The sequence below is a fragment of the Eleutherodactylus coqui genome, chromosome 3 (assembly GCF_035609145.1).
Source record: "Eleutherodactylus coqui strain aEleCoq1 chromosome 3, aEleCoq1.hap1, whole genome shotgun sequence".
In the NCBI taxonomy this organism is placed as follows: domain Eukaryota; kingdom Metazoa; phylum Chordata; class Amphibia; order Anura; family Eleutherodactylidae; genus Eleutherodactylus; species Eleutherodactylus coqui.
Genome location: NC_089839.1, coordinates 42,326,754 through 42,345,658, shown reverse-complemented (window position 1 = coordinate 42,345,658; position 18,905 = coordinate 42,326,754). Strand labels below are relative to the sequence as shown.

The 18,905-nt window shown below is 42.7% G+C and overlaps 1 protein-coding gene across 1 annotated transcript in view; it reads left to right on the top strand.

The window, feature by feature from the left end:
* Positions 1–18,905, top strand: part of GTF2A1L (general transcription factor IIA subunit 1 like) — a 57,678-nt gene that overhangs the window by 32,516 nt on the left and 6,257 nt on the right. Inside the window, exon 7 of the mRNA XM_066595523.1 lies at positions 13,253–13,492. Coding sequence (XP_066451620.1) covers positions 13,253–13,492 — 240 coding nt within the window. The remainder of the gene's footprint in view (positions 1–13,252; positions 13,493–18,905) is intronic.

Here is an 18,905-nt window from a genome sequence, read left to right as displayed (position 1 = left end):
CAAAAACTTTAAAGCAGTCATGCTAAAAGTTTTTTGTAGCTTTACATAAAGCCTTTGCTTTCCACAGTAAAAAGTTTTTCGCTGACACCCTTATACCCCTTTAAATACTAATCGAGATTCTGTTTTGTTCAGCTCCTACCGTGACCAGTGTGGTTTTTAGAAGGCTAGTAGCGCCTCTAATAAATATGTAACATGACCTCTAGAATCCTTCCGAGAAGCCTGCTTACAAAGCGCTTTCTTTTTCTTTTTTTTGCCATTCTTGCTCTGTGAGCATTGTGAATATTCTACAGTACTTCAGAATATGTATTATTTGCTGTTTGTGGCTTATTTCATGTTGCAGTTACTTTTGGGCTTCCCACACACTTTATGAGGCTACGTTTTTCTTATGGGGGATCTGGAGACTCCTAATGATGAGTCTACTCTATTTGCAACAGGTGTGATATATTGTTGTCTATGGAAAGGCTTTACACAAGTTTGTGTTAAACAAGCAACGGTTACTGAGCGTCTGATAAAGAAAACTATGCTAATAACATGCAGTAGTATTTAGAAACAATGGAACTTGTTCGACCCCATTTAGACCCATAGATTATCGTCCAATTTTCGTTATAACGATTGAAAGTGGGCGATGGTTTAGCTTTTAAAGACGGACGTTTTAACCTAACGAAAGCCGTTGGAAAATGGACATAGCGGCGGGACTTTTCAGTCGTTGTATTATCGGTGTGTAGTGTTCGCATTGAACGAAAAATAAATGATAATTGAGTGATAGTTTGGTTGAGCATCAGGTGGGGGTGTTAAAAACGAAGGTTTGTCGTACAATCAGCCAATCTCTGGGCCTGTTGAATGTACACCCCCCCCCCCCCCAAACGGTTGAAAACTCCCCTCAAATCGCTGAACGACTGAACGAATGTCATTTTAACCAAATGAGAAGAAAACGGCCAAACAACATATTATAAGCGGTCCCAAAGACAACGATAAGCGAATCCTTAACGAAAACCGCACGACGGGCGCAAGATGGACACAACGATTATCGCTAAGACGATTGCTTTTAAGCGGATTTTGAGCGAAAATCGTTGTCTAAATCAACCATTACTAACTGTTAATTTACACTATTGAGGCTCATTCACATGACCGTGTGCGTAAAACGCTGCATGGGTCATACATCGTTTTACCAGTCTGTGTGACTAACAGAGACCACGTATGGCAGTGAGTGCATTGTGTATGACCATGGTATTTTACGCAAGCGACTATACACAGTGACTTTTTTTTTAATATGCTGCCCATAGAAAAAATTAGGTCTCAGGCTGTGTAATAGGCTGTGAAATATCACATGCGGCTATCTTTTTCAGGCACGTATCTACGTACTAATATGAATGGATAAATGAAAGTCCATGTACTTTCATTAACCCTATTCATGCTGCCGGGCAGCACGTGCATAATATGTGCCAAAGTCATGGTCGTGAATTAGCCCTTAGGTTGGTTTCAGACCTTCGTCTGGAGTTGCGCTCTCCTGCTCCGTTCAGGGAGCAGGAAAGGCAAATCCCCGTGGCCGAACAGCTCAGTCTTGGGACGAAACTAAATAGCGCTGAACGAACCCCATTGACTATTATGGGGTCTGATCAGTTTCCGCTCACCTGCCCTGCTTTTTATTAAAAAAAACCAAAAAACTGCATACAGTCTTTTTTTCTTCTCGCATTTTCAGCAGGATCAATGGAAAAACCTATGACCAGAGGTTCAAACGCAGATGTAAAACTGTCTGTCAGGGCTCGAACCCAGGAACTCCTCTGCTCCAAGCGGCAGCTCTCCCTACTGAGCTTCTCCAGCCTTCTGGACAGCTCCCCTGCTGAACCTTTTCCTAGTCCTTGAGGTCCAGATTCTGTCTGCATGACTGGCTCCTCCCTTAATTAAGACACCCTATATAAAGGTGGCCTCCCATTTCCTCCTTGTGTTATTATTGTACTTCCAGCCTGTAGTCAAACTTCTTTGCCTGCCTTCTCCTCCTAAAATTGCTGCTTCTGTGTACCAACCTCTGGCTTCACCTGACTACGCTATTGCCTGCTCCTCTTAAGCTACCATTCCTGCTTCTGTGTACCGACCTCTAGCTTCACCTGACTACGCTATGTGTTCGTAGCGGTTGCAGCAAAGGGCTCTAAATCTGATCTGGATCGCTACAAAATAATCATGGCCAAAGAGTCTTTGGCTACCTTCTCACAGATGAGGCAGTTGCATGGGCCTTGCCATATGTGGAAACAAACGGTGACCTCAATAATCAGCCTTCATTACCGCTATGGATCAAGTCTTTGATGACCTGAACCCCTGTGCCACAACAGAGGGTAGGTTACATAACCTACAACAACGGTGACACTTCGTTGCCAAATATATGGCAGAATATACAGCGCTGGGTGACTGAAGGTAAATGGGCAGCACGTGTGCATGGCCAAGTGAAGGCAGCCAAAACTTCACAATATTTGTATAAAAAAAAAGATAAAAGAGGTCAGCACTACCCAATGCTGCCCATTTACCTTCTGTCCCTCCTACTGGAGCATTTGAATGGTATCCTACCTTCCCTGGTTTTATTTGTAGGCTTAGCCCCAGGAGAGGAGAATTCTGAGAGGTAGGAACTCCGCTTTCCCAGGTTGAGATTTACCACCTGGTATTAGCGTTAGGACCCATCTGAGCTTGGTCACCTGGACGTTGGTATATAATTCAATCGAATTACATTGGCCCATCTACCAAGAACCTTGCATTATTTAATGTGGTTAGAGTATTGATTATAGGTATGTATACCTCTGATAGTAAATTTATTTTGCGTGCTGATGCCATTTTTGGTTTCTGCTTCTCTTGTATGTTGCAGCCATGGTTTAACATGGACCTATATATTTCTATTGAGATATATTTCCATTGGGTAGTGCTGACCTATTTCATCTTTTTTTGTACCATTCTTGTTGTGGTGCTCCCACCAAAGAGATTCTTTTCTTAACAAACTGCTAAATTAATGATCAAGGAGATATTTCGGCTGCATGGCATTCCCGATAATGTGGCTTTTGATTGAGGGGTTCAGTTTTCATCTTTATTTTGAAAAAGCTTCTGTACTGGCCTAGGGATTACTATCAATTTGTCTTCCGCCTTCCATCCCCAGTCCAATGGCCAGACTGAAAGGACCAACCAGACTCTTGAGCAATACTTTCACTGTTTTATTTACTACTTCCAGGATGGTTGGGTGGACTACTTATCAACAGCAGAATTCGCTTGTAAGAACTCCAAATATAGTTCCACAGTCCATTTTTTGCTAACTTTGGTTTACATCCGCTGTCCATTCCTGACGCACAGGCTAACTACTTTGTGGGAAATTCAAGAGAAGCTAATCAATTTGCTGCAGGAAGCCTAAAAAAATTGTAAAAAAGCAGTGGACAGACACCACAAAGCCTTTCCTACCTTTCAGATGGGTGATTAAAGTTTGTCTACTAAAAATTTAAAAACACATTTGCTCTTTTAAATTGGGTCAAAAGTTTATTGGGCTTTCTCAGATTGGCCAACTTGCCTTCTGCTTGAAACTCTCTAGCAGGCTAAAGATTTATCCAGTGTTCCGCGTGTCACTGCTCAAGTCCTTTTGTGACAAAAATTTTCTTGGAAAAAGTCAGCCACCTCCTTTACCAGTGAAGGGAGTTCCATTGGAGGTATGTGGAAAAACCCACCCCTAGGATGTCCAGAGGTCATTTTGAAGGGAGAGGACTAATGTCAGGGCTTGAACCCAGGAACTCCTGTGCTCTAAGCGGCAGCTGTCCCTACTAAGCAATCCAGCCTTCTGGACAGCTTACTTGCTGAACCTTATCCTAGTCCCTGCTCCTGCAGTTCAGTTTCTGTCTGCATGACTGACTCCTCTGTTGATTAAGACATCCTATATAATATCTGGCCTCCCACTTCCTCCCTGCATGATTATTGTGCTTCCAGCCTGTGGTCAAGCTCCCCTACCTGCCTTCTCCTCCTCCTACAATTGTTGCTTCTGTGTACAGACCTCTGTCTTCACCTGACTACGCTACCGCCTGCTCCTCTAAACTACCATTACTGCTTCTGTGTACCGACTTCTGGCTTCACCCAACTACGCAATTGGTCTGCAGCGTTTGTAACAAGAGGCTCCAAACCTGAAACAGGTCACTACACTGGCTTTACTTGGTCTATATGAATGAGCTATGCACACTTTTTTTTTTTTTTTGGACTATCTTTGTCTATTTATTAGTAGTCACTGAAGCGGAAAGGCCCCAGGAGGGGAATTAAGTAATCACTGGTGGGACCCCTAAAACGTAATCTTTTATTGATTTATTTAATGAATAAAAGGTCCTAAATTGGGACCAACATGAATAGACCATAAACAAATATACTTCTCCAATTTAGGCTACAAGCCCGTATTGAAGAAATGTCCAGAAATACACAATGGACCCGCCCAGGGCAAAGCGGTCCTGTGTATTCGGATTAGTATTAGAGTGATAAACGTGTGTCAATTTAAGTCACTATAGAGCGCGACCGGACTAATACCCATCAGTGATAGTCCTCCATCTATGATGCTGCGGTAGAAATATGCTAGTTGCCACATAGAGTACTGATATTCAGGTAAAATTGTGTCCACTCTTAGCACAACGGCTGTTGTACACGTAGCTCTGTTCTGTGAATATATCGTTTTATATAACAAGTTCTACGCATTTCGTCATGTATGACTTATCAGGAACCAAAACTGGTTTCAGAAACAGAACTGGTCATGAGAAATGGACCCCAAAAATGGCTCAATATAGCCTATGGGATGCCCACACGGGGCGAACCTCTACTGCTCTGTACTATGGCTAGCTATCTAGGTATAGGTGGGGTTAATCTCTGATAGTTGCCCCAGGTGCTAAAATAGCTACCAACCTAACCTGTAGCTAGCTATCTAAGTTTAGATGAGATTAGCTGAAGTGGCTATCTATGATGCATGTGGTCCATCAAAAGACTGCTTGCTCTAATAACCCCAAAAGCCCCAGGTCCAAAATAACAAAGCAGCAACAGCACAGAGTCTCCTGCCCAGATAAAGGTTAAAGGGGTTGTCTCACGCCGAAATGTTTTTTTTTTTTTATTCAATAGGCCCCCCCGTTCGGCGCGAGACAAACCCAAGGGATGGGTTAAAAAAAAAAAAAAGTTTATTACTTACCCGAATCCCCGCGCTGCGGCGACTTATTTCTTCCTTTACCAAGATGGCCGCCGGGATCTTCACCCACGATGCACCGCGGGTCTTCTCCCATGGTGCACCGTGGGCTCTGTGCGGTCCATTGCCGATTCCAGCCTCCTGATTGGCTGGAATCGGCACACGTGACGGGGCGGAGCTACGAGGACCAGCTCTCCGGCACGAGCGGCCCTATTCACCAGGGAGAAGACCGGACTGCGCAAGCGCGTCTAAAAACGCCAGAAGACAGCGAATTTAGACGGATCCATGGCGACGGGGAAGCTAGCAACGGAGCAGGTAAGTGAATAACTTCTGTATGGCTCATAATGAATGCACGATGTATATTACAAAGTGCATTAATATGGCCATACAGAAGTGTATAACCCCACTTGATTTCACGAGACAACCCCTTTAATACGTAATGGTTACTTTTTAGGATCCCACCCAGTGATATCTTAGTCTATTTATGGTTTAACCTTGCTGTGTGCGGCCGAGCATTATCCTATTGGAAGCCGTCATGAGAGGAACACATGTGGCTGCAGGATGTCCTGAACATATCGCTGAGCTGCCATTGTTCCCGTACCACTGCTGGGTTGACCAACTGTCATATCCGATTGCTCATATCACAGTAGCATATTGGCTAATAAACTGGCAGATCTGCCTCAATGAGAACATTGTCTCGGGGCAGGCTTTATTACATTGGGGTCTGTTCACACATTGCATTTTTGAAAGTAACATGTTGGGCCCTTTTAGTAGTAGCGTGCACTTCTTCTTCCTTCCCCTTGTAGAATCTGCAAGGTTCCATAATTTGAGCCCTATCGCTGCTGTATTAAACGCATTAAGACCTTTTACTGCGCAGTGAATTTTAAGTTTAACGTTTTTTACAATTCAAGAAAGATACTTTCTTAATGGAAGAAAAACGGCAATATTAAAGATTTGGTGACTCGTATAACCTGAGACATTTTAATGTGCTTTTCAGTCTGGAGTTATGATGGTAGCGATTAAGTGTACAGTTCACCCTAAATTGAGGAAATCCGATTTATTTTTTTTAAGTAATTTATATATCTAGTTTATTCTTATGACAATTGTAGCTCCTGGAATCTCTGGTTATCGGGTATTCTTGGCGGATGAAGCACTGAGTCCTCAGGCACTCTGCAGCAGCTCTGATTCATAGCCAGGGTTTTCCAAACAGGGAACCCTCTCTATGATGTTGGCATGCTTGTTATATCACTACTGTGTCGCTAAGGCTGTATTATAGATCCGCTTGGACTTGTTTGAGTTATGCAAAGTTAAAAGAAGGGCTTTAAATGCTGAAAAAGGTAAGCAAAGAGCTGCAACACTGATCACAAATGCTTCTAGGGACATTGCTTGTGGTCCAAAGAGGCATAAACCCCAAGGAATATGTGCCCACCCCCGTACAAGCAAAAAGATACATATATAGGGTTTAGTCAAAAAGACTGATCCAGCGCTATATCTCAATACTGGCATCCTATATTGAAATAATCACGTGCTTGAATAGGAAGGCATGGATGCACTACATAATGGTATGTCGCATGGGCCCTGGAACATGGATTTCTGTTTTGTCTTGTGACCCTTGTAAGTTAGAGAGGAGGGAGAGAGAGAGTAAAACCCAGTTGCAAGGTTGAAGAGTAGCACTTGAGAAGCGGAAATCTGCTTATGACTTCTCTTAAGCCCTGTGCGACTGTTACTATGACTGAAGTAAGTACAGCATACTTGAAGTGTTCTCCTCCTGCTGTGATAGGAACAGATCATCCAGGAAGTCGTCCACCATTGTCTTCAGGAGATTCGGGTACTGATCCACGTTGACATAGTCTCTAGAATGAACACAGGTCCAAAGAAGCAATCGCGTCAAATTCCAACGTACACGTTCACGCTGAGATTTGTGCTGTCTTCTGATTGGGTTGTGCTCTTACTAACAATTTTTCATTGCATCTACGCTAAATCGGTGTTTTGCCGTTTACTAACATGGTCCCACAATTGTAGCGTCAGCCCTGGACTGCACGGTCGAATGGCTCCTTGCATGTAATATAGCAGAAGGACACCACTTCTAGGTGTAGTGTGCACTTCTCTAATTGTACTTCTTTAACCCCTTCCCGCTGCAGGGCGTAAGTATACGTCCTGGCAGCCTGGTACTTCCCGCAACAGGACGTAAACGTACGTCCTGGAGATAGCGCGGGATCACATATGATCCCGCTCGATCCCGCAGCAGGAGCCAGCTGTCAGTCACAGCCGGCGTCCCGCTGCAACAGCGAGGGGCGATGCCCCCTCCCCTGCGCTGTTAACCCCTTCCCTGCCGCGATCTAAGTAGATCGCGGCAGGGAAAGAGTTCACAGAGGGAGCGGACTCCCTCTGTGTCTCCGGCCGGCACTCGCGATGTCATCGCGAGAGCCCGGCCTGTCACCATGGCAACAGGACGCCAGACACTGGCGTCCTGTATTGCCTATGCCTATGATCGCTGTATAAGCGATAAGGCATGGCAGAGCAGTAGCTCTGCCATGCCTTATGACAGCGCTCATCAGGGCAGTGGTTAAAGTCCCTCAGAGGGACACAAACAGTGTAAAAAAAACAAAGATATTAAAAAAAGAATTTAAAAAAAATGTAAAAAAAGAATTAAAAAACCCCCATTTTTTTATGCTTATTCTCAGCACAAAACATGCTTTTGATTGTGCACAGAAAAAAACGCTCAAAAAAACGCTAAAAAACTGAGGCAAAATGCTAATTTTTAGCATTTTGCCTCACTAAAAACGCAATAAAAGTGATCAAAAAAGCCGTATGTACCCCAAAATGGTACCAATAAAATCTACAGCTTGTCTCGCAAAAAATAAGCCCTCATAGAGTGTCGTACATCAAAAAATAAAAAAGTTACAGGACTTTGAATGCAGCAATTTAGAAGAAAAAAAAAGATTTCCAAGAAAAAGGGTTTTTATTGCAGAAAAGTGGGAAAACCTAAAGAAAAAATGTAAGAATTTTGGTATCGTTGTAACCGTACCGACCCGCAGAAAAAATGGAATGTCTCATTTATGCTGCATGATTAACGCTGTAAAAAAAAAAAAAAAAATCTTTGGCAGAATTGATGCGTTTTCTCTCCCTGCTATCATTTAAAAAAAAAAAAAAAAGTTTTACAATATAGTCTATGTACCCAAAAATGACGCCAATAAAAACTACAGTTCGCCACGCAAAAAACAAGCCCTCATACGGCCGCGTCGACGGAAAAATAAAAAAGTTATGACTTTTGATAAACAGAGAAGAAAATCCGCCAAAAATTGTTGCGTCCTTAAAGGGGTTGTCCCGCGGCAGCAAGTGGGTCTATACACTTCTGTATGGCCATAATAATGCACTTTGTAATGTACATTGTGCATTAATTATGAGCCATACAGAAGTTATCAAAAGTTTTATACTTACCTGCTCCGTTGCTGGCGTCCTCGTCTCCATGGTGCCGACTAATTTTCGCCCTCCGATGGCCAAATTAGCCGCGCTTGCGCAGTCCGGGTCTTCTTCTTTTCTGAATGGGGCTCCGTGTAGCTCCGCCCCGTCACGTGCCGATTCCAGCCAATCAGGAGGCTGGAATCGGCAATGGACCGCACAGAAGCCCTGCGGTCCATGGAGACAGAGGATCCCGGCGGCCATCTTCAGCAGGTAAGTATGAAGACGCCGGACCGCCGGGATTCAGGTAAGCGCTGTGCGGGTTGTTTTTTTAACCCCTGCATCGGGGTTGTCTCGCGCCGAACGGGGGGGGGGTTTAAAAAAAAAAAAAAACCGTTTCGGCACGGGACAACCCCTTTAAGCTCAAAATAGGCCATGTCATGAAGGGGTTAATGTTCAAGTATGGACATTTATTTTTCCCATCGGGTCTAGACTGTCCTGAAGACTTTTTTGTTTTTTTTTCCCCCCTCTTCCAGCTGGTGGTCTCCATGTTTGTATGCCTGGTGGTCTAGGAATGAAGAGGGTTAAATGGATATTCCCATTATATCAAGTTATAGGGGAGATCTGATCACTGGGACCCTCACGAGTCGTCAAAATAGGGGCGTTATGTTCCCCTGTGTGATTTGATATGTAGGAACAGCACATTTGCTGCATTCATTTTAATAGTGCTGCTGGGAATTGCTAAGTTCAAGCGTTTGGACGCCCATTGAACAGATACTTTTCCCCTATCCTTTGGGGAGGTTAGCTGCATTTCGGACAACCGTGCTGGGGAAAGCCTTTTGAGAATGGGAGCCCAGGGACAAATTGCTGGCATAGGACCCATAAGCATTAGTATTGCATTCTCCCCTACAAGCAATGAGAACAATACTTCCATAAAACTTCATCTTGCACTGTGGGTGATCACACTTCTATTCGTTTAGGGCACAGACAGAAAAATTAAGGCACTGGATTTAACAACCCCTTAAGAACCAGACACTTTTTAGAGATTTTACCCGTATGGTGTTTTTTTTTTTTTTCTTTTTTTCCTTCAGGTACTAAAATTATTTTTTGCAGCATTTTTTCCCATGACATATAGAGCTATCTTTTTTTACTGACTTTTTCACCTTTTCTTGTGTGTTTTTTGTTGGGGATAAAAAGCTAAAGGTGTTTTTTTTTATTTATTTTTTTATTTTATAGTTGTATTTTTTTTAACATTACTTTCCTTTTATTTTAGCATAAATATACTATGGGAATGGGTTCCTCATTTTTGTTTAGGACATTTTGATATATAATTTGTATAGTCTCTCATTTATAAGGCTCATACTGTGGGTGACTATAGATTTTTATTCTATAATTTTTTTACATTTTTTTTTTTACTTTTGTAACAATTTTTTGCCATATATGCCCCTTATGAATTCATATAATACCTCTGGCGGTCATTCATATAGTCGTTTTTTTTTTTTTTGGTTTGTTTGTCTTTTGTTTCAGACTTTTCCACTGTAGCTGGGGCATCCATAGGAGCCCCAGTTGAAGGGGAAAACATCCCCTGTAGTGATAATGGTCACTACCAGAGCTGATCAGGATCTGCTCGAAAACCTGCAGCTCTGCTGTGACAGAGGGCACCCAGCGGTCACGTGATCGCCTGTTCACATAGTGGAAGTAATACTTTCACTTTTTAGCGCTATGTACCTGGGAAAGGAGAAGGCAGAAGCAGTTAAAAAACAGCCTTTTCATTCTCTTCTCGGTCCTCTGCTGTCTGACAGCTGAGGACTTGACCTGCCCCCGCTTGATTGCAGGAACGCAGCCTTTAAACCCGCGCAGTACATCTGCTGTCTGCGGAGATTAAAGCCCAGGACCAAACGCTGTATATTTACAATTACCCTGCAGAGCCAGTATTTGGTTACTATGGGGCAGAACGGGAAGACCTTATTTCCCTCCATACTAAGAGCAGACAAAGGGCTGCACCAGATTTTTCAGGTTTAGTATAAGAGTTGCTGTGTGGAGTTTAGTGAATTCCGTTTAATGGCTCGTCGGTAAGACCATTCTAGAATAGTGAGTGATTGGCAGTGATGGCCGGAATAAGACCGTTCTGTAAGGTAATTGGTCCAACCTTCACGGCACCCAGCTGTCTTATTGGGGAAGTGACTGCATGCACATGTAGCCATATGAGAATTAAGGCTAGAGGACCTATTTTGGTGTCTTATCTACCTTGGGAAACTTTTCCACACGGATGTTCATTCTAAACGGGTTGTCCGGGGCGCTTACTATTGATGACCTATCCTCAGGATTTACATTTATGTATTTTTTACATTTGCTAAAAACCCCCTAAAGGGAAACAGGAAAGTAAAAGGTTGTCTGTCTTTTGATCTAATGCTTCGTGAAAATCCTTTCATGTGATTGCCTCTGCGAGCGCCTTCTATCCGTCTTACACCAGGTGAGTTTATTATTCTCGCTTTATTACATCTTTTGAGTTCTAATACAATATTTAAGCTACGTGCCGTTAGTATTTTTCTGCACCAAAACCATTCCGTCGTCTTCTGATATTTGTGCTCGGAGATCCGTGTATTCAGTGATGCAGACTTAAACCCAAGCTGACAACTCTCCATGTAAATTGGTTTTTAGAAGCTTTTGAGAAATGAGTCTGTAAAAATATATTGATTTTATTTTGTTTGCCTTTTTGTGGATCCGCAATCGTCCTCATGGACTCTTTATTTTCACCGTTTGCAGTTTGTTGGCTTGAGAAATTGGAATAAGATGTCCCAGTGGCCGTAAAAGACCCATTAATGGGGCACATGGATTAAATCTTTAAGGATTACAGTCTTAGAGCCTGATCTGTTTTCAAGTCTTTCTCTTCATATAGCAGTATATTTCAAAAGAGGCGATGAAAGCGGCCATGTACGGCTTCAGGATGTGCAATGAGAGACTTTAAAAGGTCTAAATGTCTGTCTTTTCAGCTTGTTAAAATGTAAAGTACAGGATCATATACATAAAATTCTTCATTAAAGGGGTTGTCCCGCGCCGAAACGGCTTTTTTTAAAAATTTCAATAGCCCCCCGTTTGGCGCGAGACAAACCCAATGCAGGGGTTAAAAAAAAACGGATAGTACTTACCCGAATCCCCGCGCTCCGGTGACTTCTTACTTACCTTGCGAAGATGGCCGCCGGGATCTTCACCCTCGGTGGACCGCAGGTCTTCTGTGCGGTCCATTGCCGATTCCAGCCTCCTGATTGGCTGGAATCGGCACACGTGACGGGGCGGAGCTACGAGGAGCAGCTCTCTGGCACGAGCGGCCCCATTCAGAAGGGAGAAGACCAGACTGCGCAAGCGCGTCTAATCGGGCGATTAGACGCTGAAAATTAGACGGCACCATGGAGACGGGGACGCTAGCAACGGAGTAGGTAAGTGAATAACTTCTGTATGGCTCATAATTAATGCACAATGTACATTACAAAGTGCATTAATATGGCCATACAGAAGTGTATACCCCAACTTTGTTTCGCGGGACAACCCCTTTAAAGGGGTTTTCCGAGTTGTTGTTGTTGTTGTTGTTTTGTGTTTTTTTTTTTAATAAAACCCCATTCAGTAAAATTGACAGATCCTGGTGTTTGTATACTGGCTGCAGTCCCACCTACTGAGCTCTGTCATTGGCTGCAGCGCTTGTGATGTCCTGTAAACATGCTGGGGAAGCCTGTAGACGTGCAGTCAGAGGGGAGACCCGGAGCGGTGGCAGAGAGGTGAGTATATACTGGTTAGTTATTTTATTGCAGAGGGAACAGGGTTTTACAAAAAAACTGAAAGCCCCTTTAATGCTGCATGTTGTAAAAGGTGCTAAATTCTGCATTTTATTGAATATCTGCCACATTGTGAATGTCCCCTAACAATTACTGACTCACAAGTTCCACTATTTTGCTATAAAGTGGCCATTTTTGTTTTTGATATTGGCCGCTCTAACCCAGGAATGAAAGCAGTATTGGCTTTCACACGTTCTGGATGCTCCAGCTTCCTATCTTTACCCGCTATTGTGTGGACACAATACCAACACGACAATAATACAGTGCCAATTGGCCAATTATCTTATGTGCACGGGGGTCTCCTGACTCTTTCCCAATGACAAATGTTGGAATTAAGATCGGGCAGTTAGACTTCACTATGCCCGATCATTTTGTTCTCAGGGAGAAAAGCCATCGCCAGAGAAGACTGGCATAACTCGTCTCTCCCTGTCCCATTCAGAACACAAATGCTGGGCCGAGCATATATGTATATGGAGGAGTTACAGGAGATTATTGTATTCAGTCAACAGATGTCTTAAATATTTAGACAACTTTACTCCTGCTGCTTCCCCAGCCACAATGTACTTGGTAGCGATTGTCCCGTCCCTTCAGACGTCACATCACCAAAGCAGCGAAGGATGGCACGACCTGTAGACCATGTGTCCAGAGGGCAATGCCATGATGGCTTGTCATAGTCATGTGACATGATGCTCAATAGACGTGATGTCACTACCCGGAGAACTGCTGGTAGGGAAATTGGCCCCCTGTGGTGGTTGAAACAGTATTGCATATTAGATAATGTGATCTAATCAGTATATAGATAGTGTAATAAGGCTACAAATGCCGCTTTCTGCTGTTTTTTGTTTCTTAGTTAACTTCTGTAGAGAATCAACCCTCTCCAAATGACAGTGATATCATTCAAGTCGATGGAGCGGGGGACACGTCCTCCGATGAAGAGTTAACTGCCGTGAGAGATGTTGATGAGAATGAGTTTCTTGGCATTATTGATACTGAAGATCTGAAAGCGTTGGAAGAGGAGGATTCTGGGTCTAACGATTCCACCAGCAATAGCAGTGATGGAGAAGATCCAGAGATCGATGTGATTGAGGAGGTACAGTACACAGTGTTTTCTTTATCGCTATGTTCTTTATTAGAGGTTGTATGTGCTGCTCCTTTTGTGCAGAATTGTAATAACATGGCTGCTGTCTTTAATGAAGAAGAAAAAAAAAGAAGCCCCCACCCATCCACAGATTGTGTGCGGTACTGCTGCTCGGCTCCATTGAACTAAATGGGGCTAAGCTGCAATACTCTACACAGCTCCAGCCACTGTTTTTGTAACCCTGTAAAACTAACCTATTACAGTATATAAAAATACCGGTCTAAAACAAGGATAATGATGGTATGTTTTCTGTATACAGTACCATTTGGTAATTGGAAGGAAGTAGAACTGCAGGATCAGAATATACCTAGATGTTTTCAGTCTGTAATCGGGGAGAGACATGGGTTTGCATCGGATCTGTATACACAAAATGATAAAATGAAGACTCTTTGCAAGATTCATTGATTTTTTTTTTTCTCATTGTACCGTAGAATGGATAATGGCGATCACGGAAAAGTGAAAAAAAGGTAGTGTTTCAGCTCCCCTCATAGATCGGATCTATGAGGGCATCTGAAAATGCCTCCGTGATGTCCCCGGCGATCCGGACCTGCTTTGGGTTTCTGTGCAGGCGCCGATGTGGCGCGCCTGCGCAGAAAGCCGGAGAGCCTGGCAAATTTAAGAAGTCCCTGCACCCGGCTGTCAGAGACAGCAGAGTACAGTGAGATGTGACCAGGGACCGCTGTATGCGGGTCCCGGTCACATGATCACTGCTATCCATCGGAGAGATGAAATGACATACCTAAGGTCCCCGGATTATTTTTAGGGAGTCAATTTTTTTTCTGCAACAGTGAGCAATGAGGCCTGGAATTTATTCAGTTATGTCCTGAAATCCCATGGGTGTTCCCTCCATTATAGGCCTAGCCATGTGTCCTATAGGTAGATTGAGGCTACAATGAGTATGTTTATGAACACGGGACAGACAGGGGTGTCCATTGTGGGGTGCAAGTCTTCATTCATATGTGTGCTGTACAAAAAAAATACGGGTTTTTAAAATGACACAATTGGCAAAAAAAATGAAAATTGTAATTTTTTTTCCCCTTCTGTTTTGCTTAGATTCATTCAAAAACTGTGGGGACAAAATACACAGTACACCCCTAGATGAATTTGTTAAGGGGTCTAGTTTTCAAAATGGGATCATTTGTGGGGGTTCTCTACCGTTTTCGCTGCTCAAGGGCTTTACAAATGAGCAATGGGGCCTAAAATGCCTTCAAGCTAAATTTCTTTTCTGAAAGCCGTCGGCTGCTCCTTTTGGTTTGGGACCCGTTGTGCTTAGAGACATAATATTGGGTCTACAATGGATATGTTTCTGAACACGGGACAAAGAGGGGTATCCATTTTGGGCTGTAAATCGTCATTTTCATGTGCACTATAGAAGAAAACCTGCATTTAACCCTTTCCAATCCACTATCTGACATCCAAAGACATTCTGATTTGAAGGCTGTACAGCTTCGATGTCTGAAGACGTCCTGCAGGGTATTCTTACTGTATATTACTGGCTGCTCTGTTGTCCGGGGCCTCTCCACCATGTCCCATACCCCAGTACTGGCTCTTGCCAGCAGATGGCGCTATTGTATAATTGCAGAAAGAGGAAAAAACCCTAGGAAACCCTGAATCCAAAATTGGATTGCAAAGGCTTAAATGACGTATTTGCAAAAATATGAAATTTAATTTTTTTCTCCTCTAAATTGCATTAACTCCTGAGAAAAAAACTGTGGGGTGAAAATACTCATGACCCCCCTCAGTGAATACATTAAGGGGTGTAGTTTTAAAAAAGGGGCCTTTGTGGGGGTATCTATCATTCTGACACCTATGAACCTTTGCAATCTTGACTTGGTGTAGAAAAACAAAATGTTCCTTAAAATGTTGAAAATCAATGTTAAGTTTTTACATCTCCTAAATGGTTATAAAAAATGAAAGTTTTTCAAATTAACATCCAGAATCAAGTAAACAGATGGGAATATACTCAAAAATTTGTACAGTATGTTTGCAAATATTTGAGATATTGCAATTAAAAATGTGAAAAAATAATACATTTTTAAAAATGTTCCCAATTTTGGCACTTTTAATAAATATAAACAAATTCTATTGGACTATTTTTGCCACATAAATGAAGTTCAATATGTGGCGAAAAAACAGTCAGAATCGCTGGGATATGTAAAACCTTTATTGAGTTATTCTATGTTAAAGTGATACATGTCAGATTTCCAAAATTTGGCCTGATCATTAAGGCGCAAACAGGCTCGGTCACTAAGGGGTTAAAGCCTATGGAAACCTTTTTGTGAATTGAAAAATCAATACACATTTATCTTAAGTGCCTGCAGAAAAACAATGTACTTCTGCAGGTTTTTTTGTTTTTTACAGTGAGTTTTCCTTGGTTTGCAGGCTCTCCTACATTCACATTTCTGGCTAGGGACCATTGCCAGCAATGATCAGCTGGTCTTTCATGAATTTGCATACGCTCAGCTCCACCTTCCCTTGTCTTCTTTCTTTTAGAGGCTGTGTAGCATAACCACACCCATTTATTACTACACAGCTACATCACCTTCTATCTAATCCTCTTAGTCCATTTCCTCTCACTGCTCGTAAGAGCATAATATTTACCCAGAGTGAATCACAGCCCTCTATAAGACAGGTTTCACACGGCTAAGAAAATCTTGTAAAATATGAACCCCCTTCATTTGAATGGGGTCATACACATGAGCAATGTTTTCTTGCATAGTATGTGATGCTATGCAGTAAACCCACTACATAATGTTCGATCTTCCTGCGATGTTGCCCATTGCTTTCAATGAGACCGGTGGCAGCAGCGCCTGCCCCATTGAAAGCAATGGGAAAACTCTGCGATCCTCTGCTGCAGCTATGACAGCTGCAGCAGGAAATTCCCTTCATCCCTGCAGTGATGTGAGGCTGTTACATGATAACGACTCACAATACTGAGACTTTCATATGGATGACTATGGAGATATCCAGCCGTGATTCACGCCCTGACGTTGGCCTCGCCCGTGTGAGACTAGCCTAATAGTTATTTCAGCTCTGTGCCCTCCTGATCTCCTTCACTGTCAATCAGCTCAATAGCTTGTAATACCTCATTGGAAAGGCAGAGATTGCATGCTCACAGCAAGGGGAGCAGTCAGTCAATTTACTATGACAGAATTTACAATTTCAGTCCTCCAGTCTGCAGCGCCTTGGAAAACAACACAAGCATAGAAACCAAACGATCAGAAATATTTAATGAAAACCAATTACAAAAAGTCTTAATTTCTAAAAACACATTGATTGAAAGAGCGCGTACCAAGGTGTGCATAGTCTTTAAATGGTGGTCAGTTCTCCTTCAAGGTCTGTCCATTATTCTGTTTGAAGACTTCCATCTGTCTGGGATGATTTAGTGAATCCTGGACTGAGCAGGCGGTTGGACCCGATGACCCCGGAGGTCCCTTCCAACTCTACCATTTTATGAAATGGAAACGAATTAAAAAAAAAAAGTATAGAACCTATTTTACTTTTAGGTATGTCTTGCGCAAGCAACTTTATTCAGTGTGTAGCCAAAGGCCAAAACTGCTGTATTTTCAGCAACCACTTTAGCAGTGTAGCCGGGTGCAGAATTTTATTTTAGTACCTTTTATTCATCGTGTTACTTTTAATGCCATTGTCAGCGCTCTTCCACATGAAGAGATTTACCTTTTGCCCTCTCCTACCTCTCGTCAATGGTTAATTTGACATGAAAATGTCCTCCAAATGTTTAATCCTAATTAATTATGCAGCAACAGATCATTCCTCTAGTTCAGCTTAATCTGCAATATGGCTACATGGTTAGCGTGGTTTAATATGTGTTTTTAATCCGCTGTTGATTTAAAGCAGGACATTAATGCTTTTGCTCTCATTTGATTCTTTATTGCCAATTCCTGTCATGATCAGACGTCTTAAGGAATCAATTAATCTCATTGATTTTATTGTACTAGAGAAGGCTCCGACGAAAGAAAGGACCCAACTGTCTCAGTCCGTTGCGAATAATTTTCTGCTGATGGCTGCTAAATCCTCATTTGTCTCTCGAGTTGTCGCCGTTTTAAATTACCAGTTTCCGTTTAGCGAGATGTAATGAAAGAATGAATTGTTCAGACACCTGTCTGGTTTACAGCGGAAATCTCATTCTGTCATACACAAAACATTCGAAAATAATTCTGGCAGTCTGTAGTCTAATGTAAGATGTCATAGCAACCGTTAGAAAGCACGCAAAACACACGGCAAATGCTAGAACTCCTCCTGGAACTTGATCAGAAGATTTTTGTTAATTTGTGGCATTCGTTTCAGTACAGTAGAATTATGCAATTTAGGAGAAGATTAAGCCTGGAAATAATGATAATAAAAGTAACTAGAAGATAAACTTAGGCAACTCTGTTGGGTTCAGGAATGCTGCAACAATCGGCCAGATGAGCGGTCTTCTAGAAATTCTGCAGACAACACGGGTTAATCTTCCGTTGATCTGTTGCCTTTTCAGCTGGAGAACTTATGAGTAGGCGGGGTTAGACATGGGTGGGTTGCCTATCGGTATCCTATTGTAGACCGGTCATAGGGGGAGGCTCCTGCTGCAGCCAGACAGAGGACAATGAGGAGAGTGGGGCATGACTAATCTCCTAGGACACACAGAGAAGGTTGTAGGACATATTAGTTTAAAGGTATTTTTTTAACCTTTTTTCTAGGTAAAGGAACCTTTTTTCTAGGTGTCTAGGTAAGGGAAATCGGGGGGGGGGGGGGGGACAACGCATGTTTATGTATGTCGCTACTCTGTTTTTGGAAGCTCCTTCAGCAGGTACGTGTCGGTTGCTATTTATATGGCCACTGCAACTCATTTCTGACGTCGGCATTCATGTATACGTGGCTGAGGCTGAAGCCTTGAAGGCAGTGCAACTTTAAAGGGCCACTCTGGTAATTGTTTTTTCATTCATTATGTAACTAGTCCCCCACTATATATAAATTGGACAGGATTTCCTTGCTTATTTATTCTTTTTCGATCTGAAAATTCCTGGACTCCTATCAGGTGGGCTATGTGGTCTCATTATGACCACCTGAGAAATATTTGTCTTTTATGTATTGTCCAGGAGGCAATTATTTCAGTCACAAGAACCTCTTTTTGGATAAACTTACATGTACTGTAGCACACAAGATCTTCATAGGTGGGGACATAAACGTAGATCACAGTTAATGGTGATGATTGGAGGCTCCGGTCACACAGCTATAATAAAGGAGGTGACCGTTCTTCCTCCTGACTGTATACTTATGCACTGTAGCATATTTAGGGGAGTATGGAAGGTAATGATCACCATAGTGTCGTCCTAGCAGGCAGAGATGTTACTGGCTCGGGTTGGTC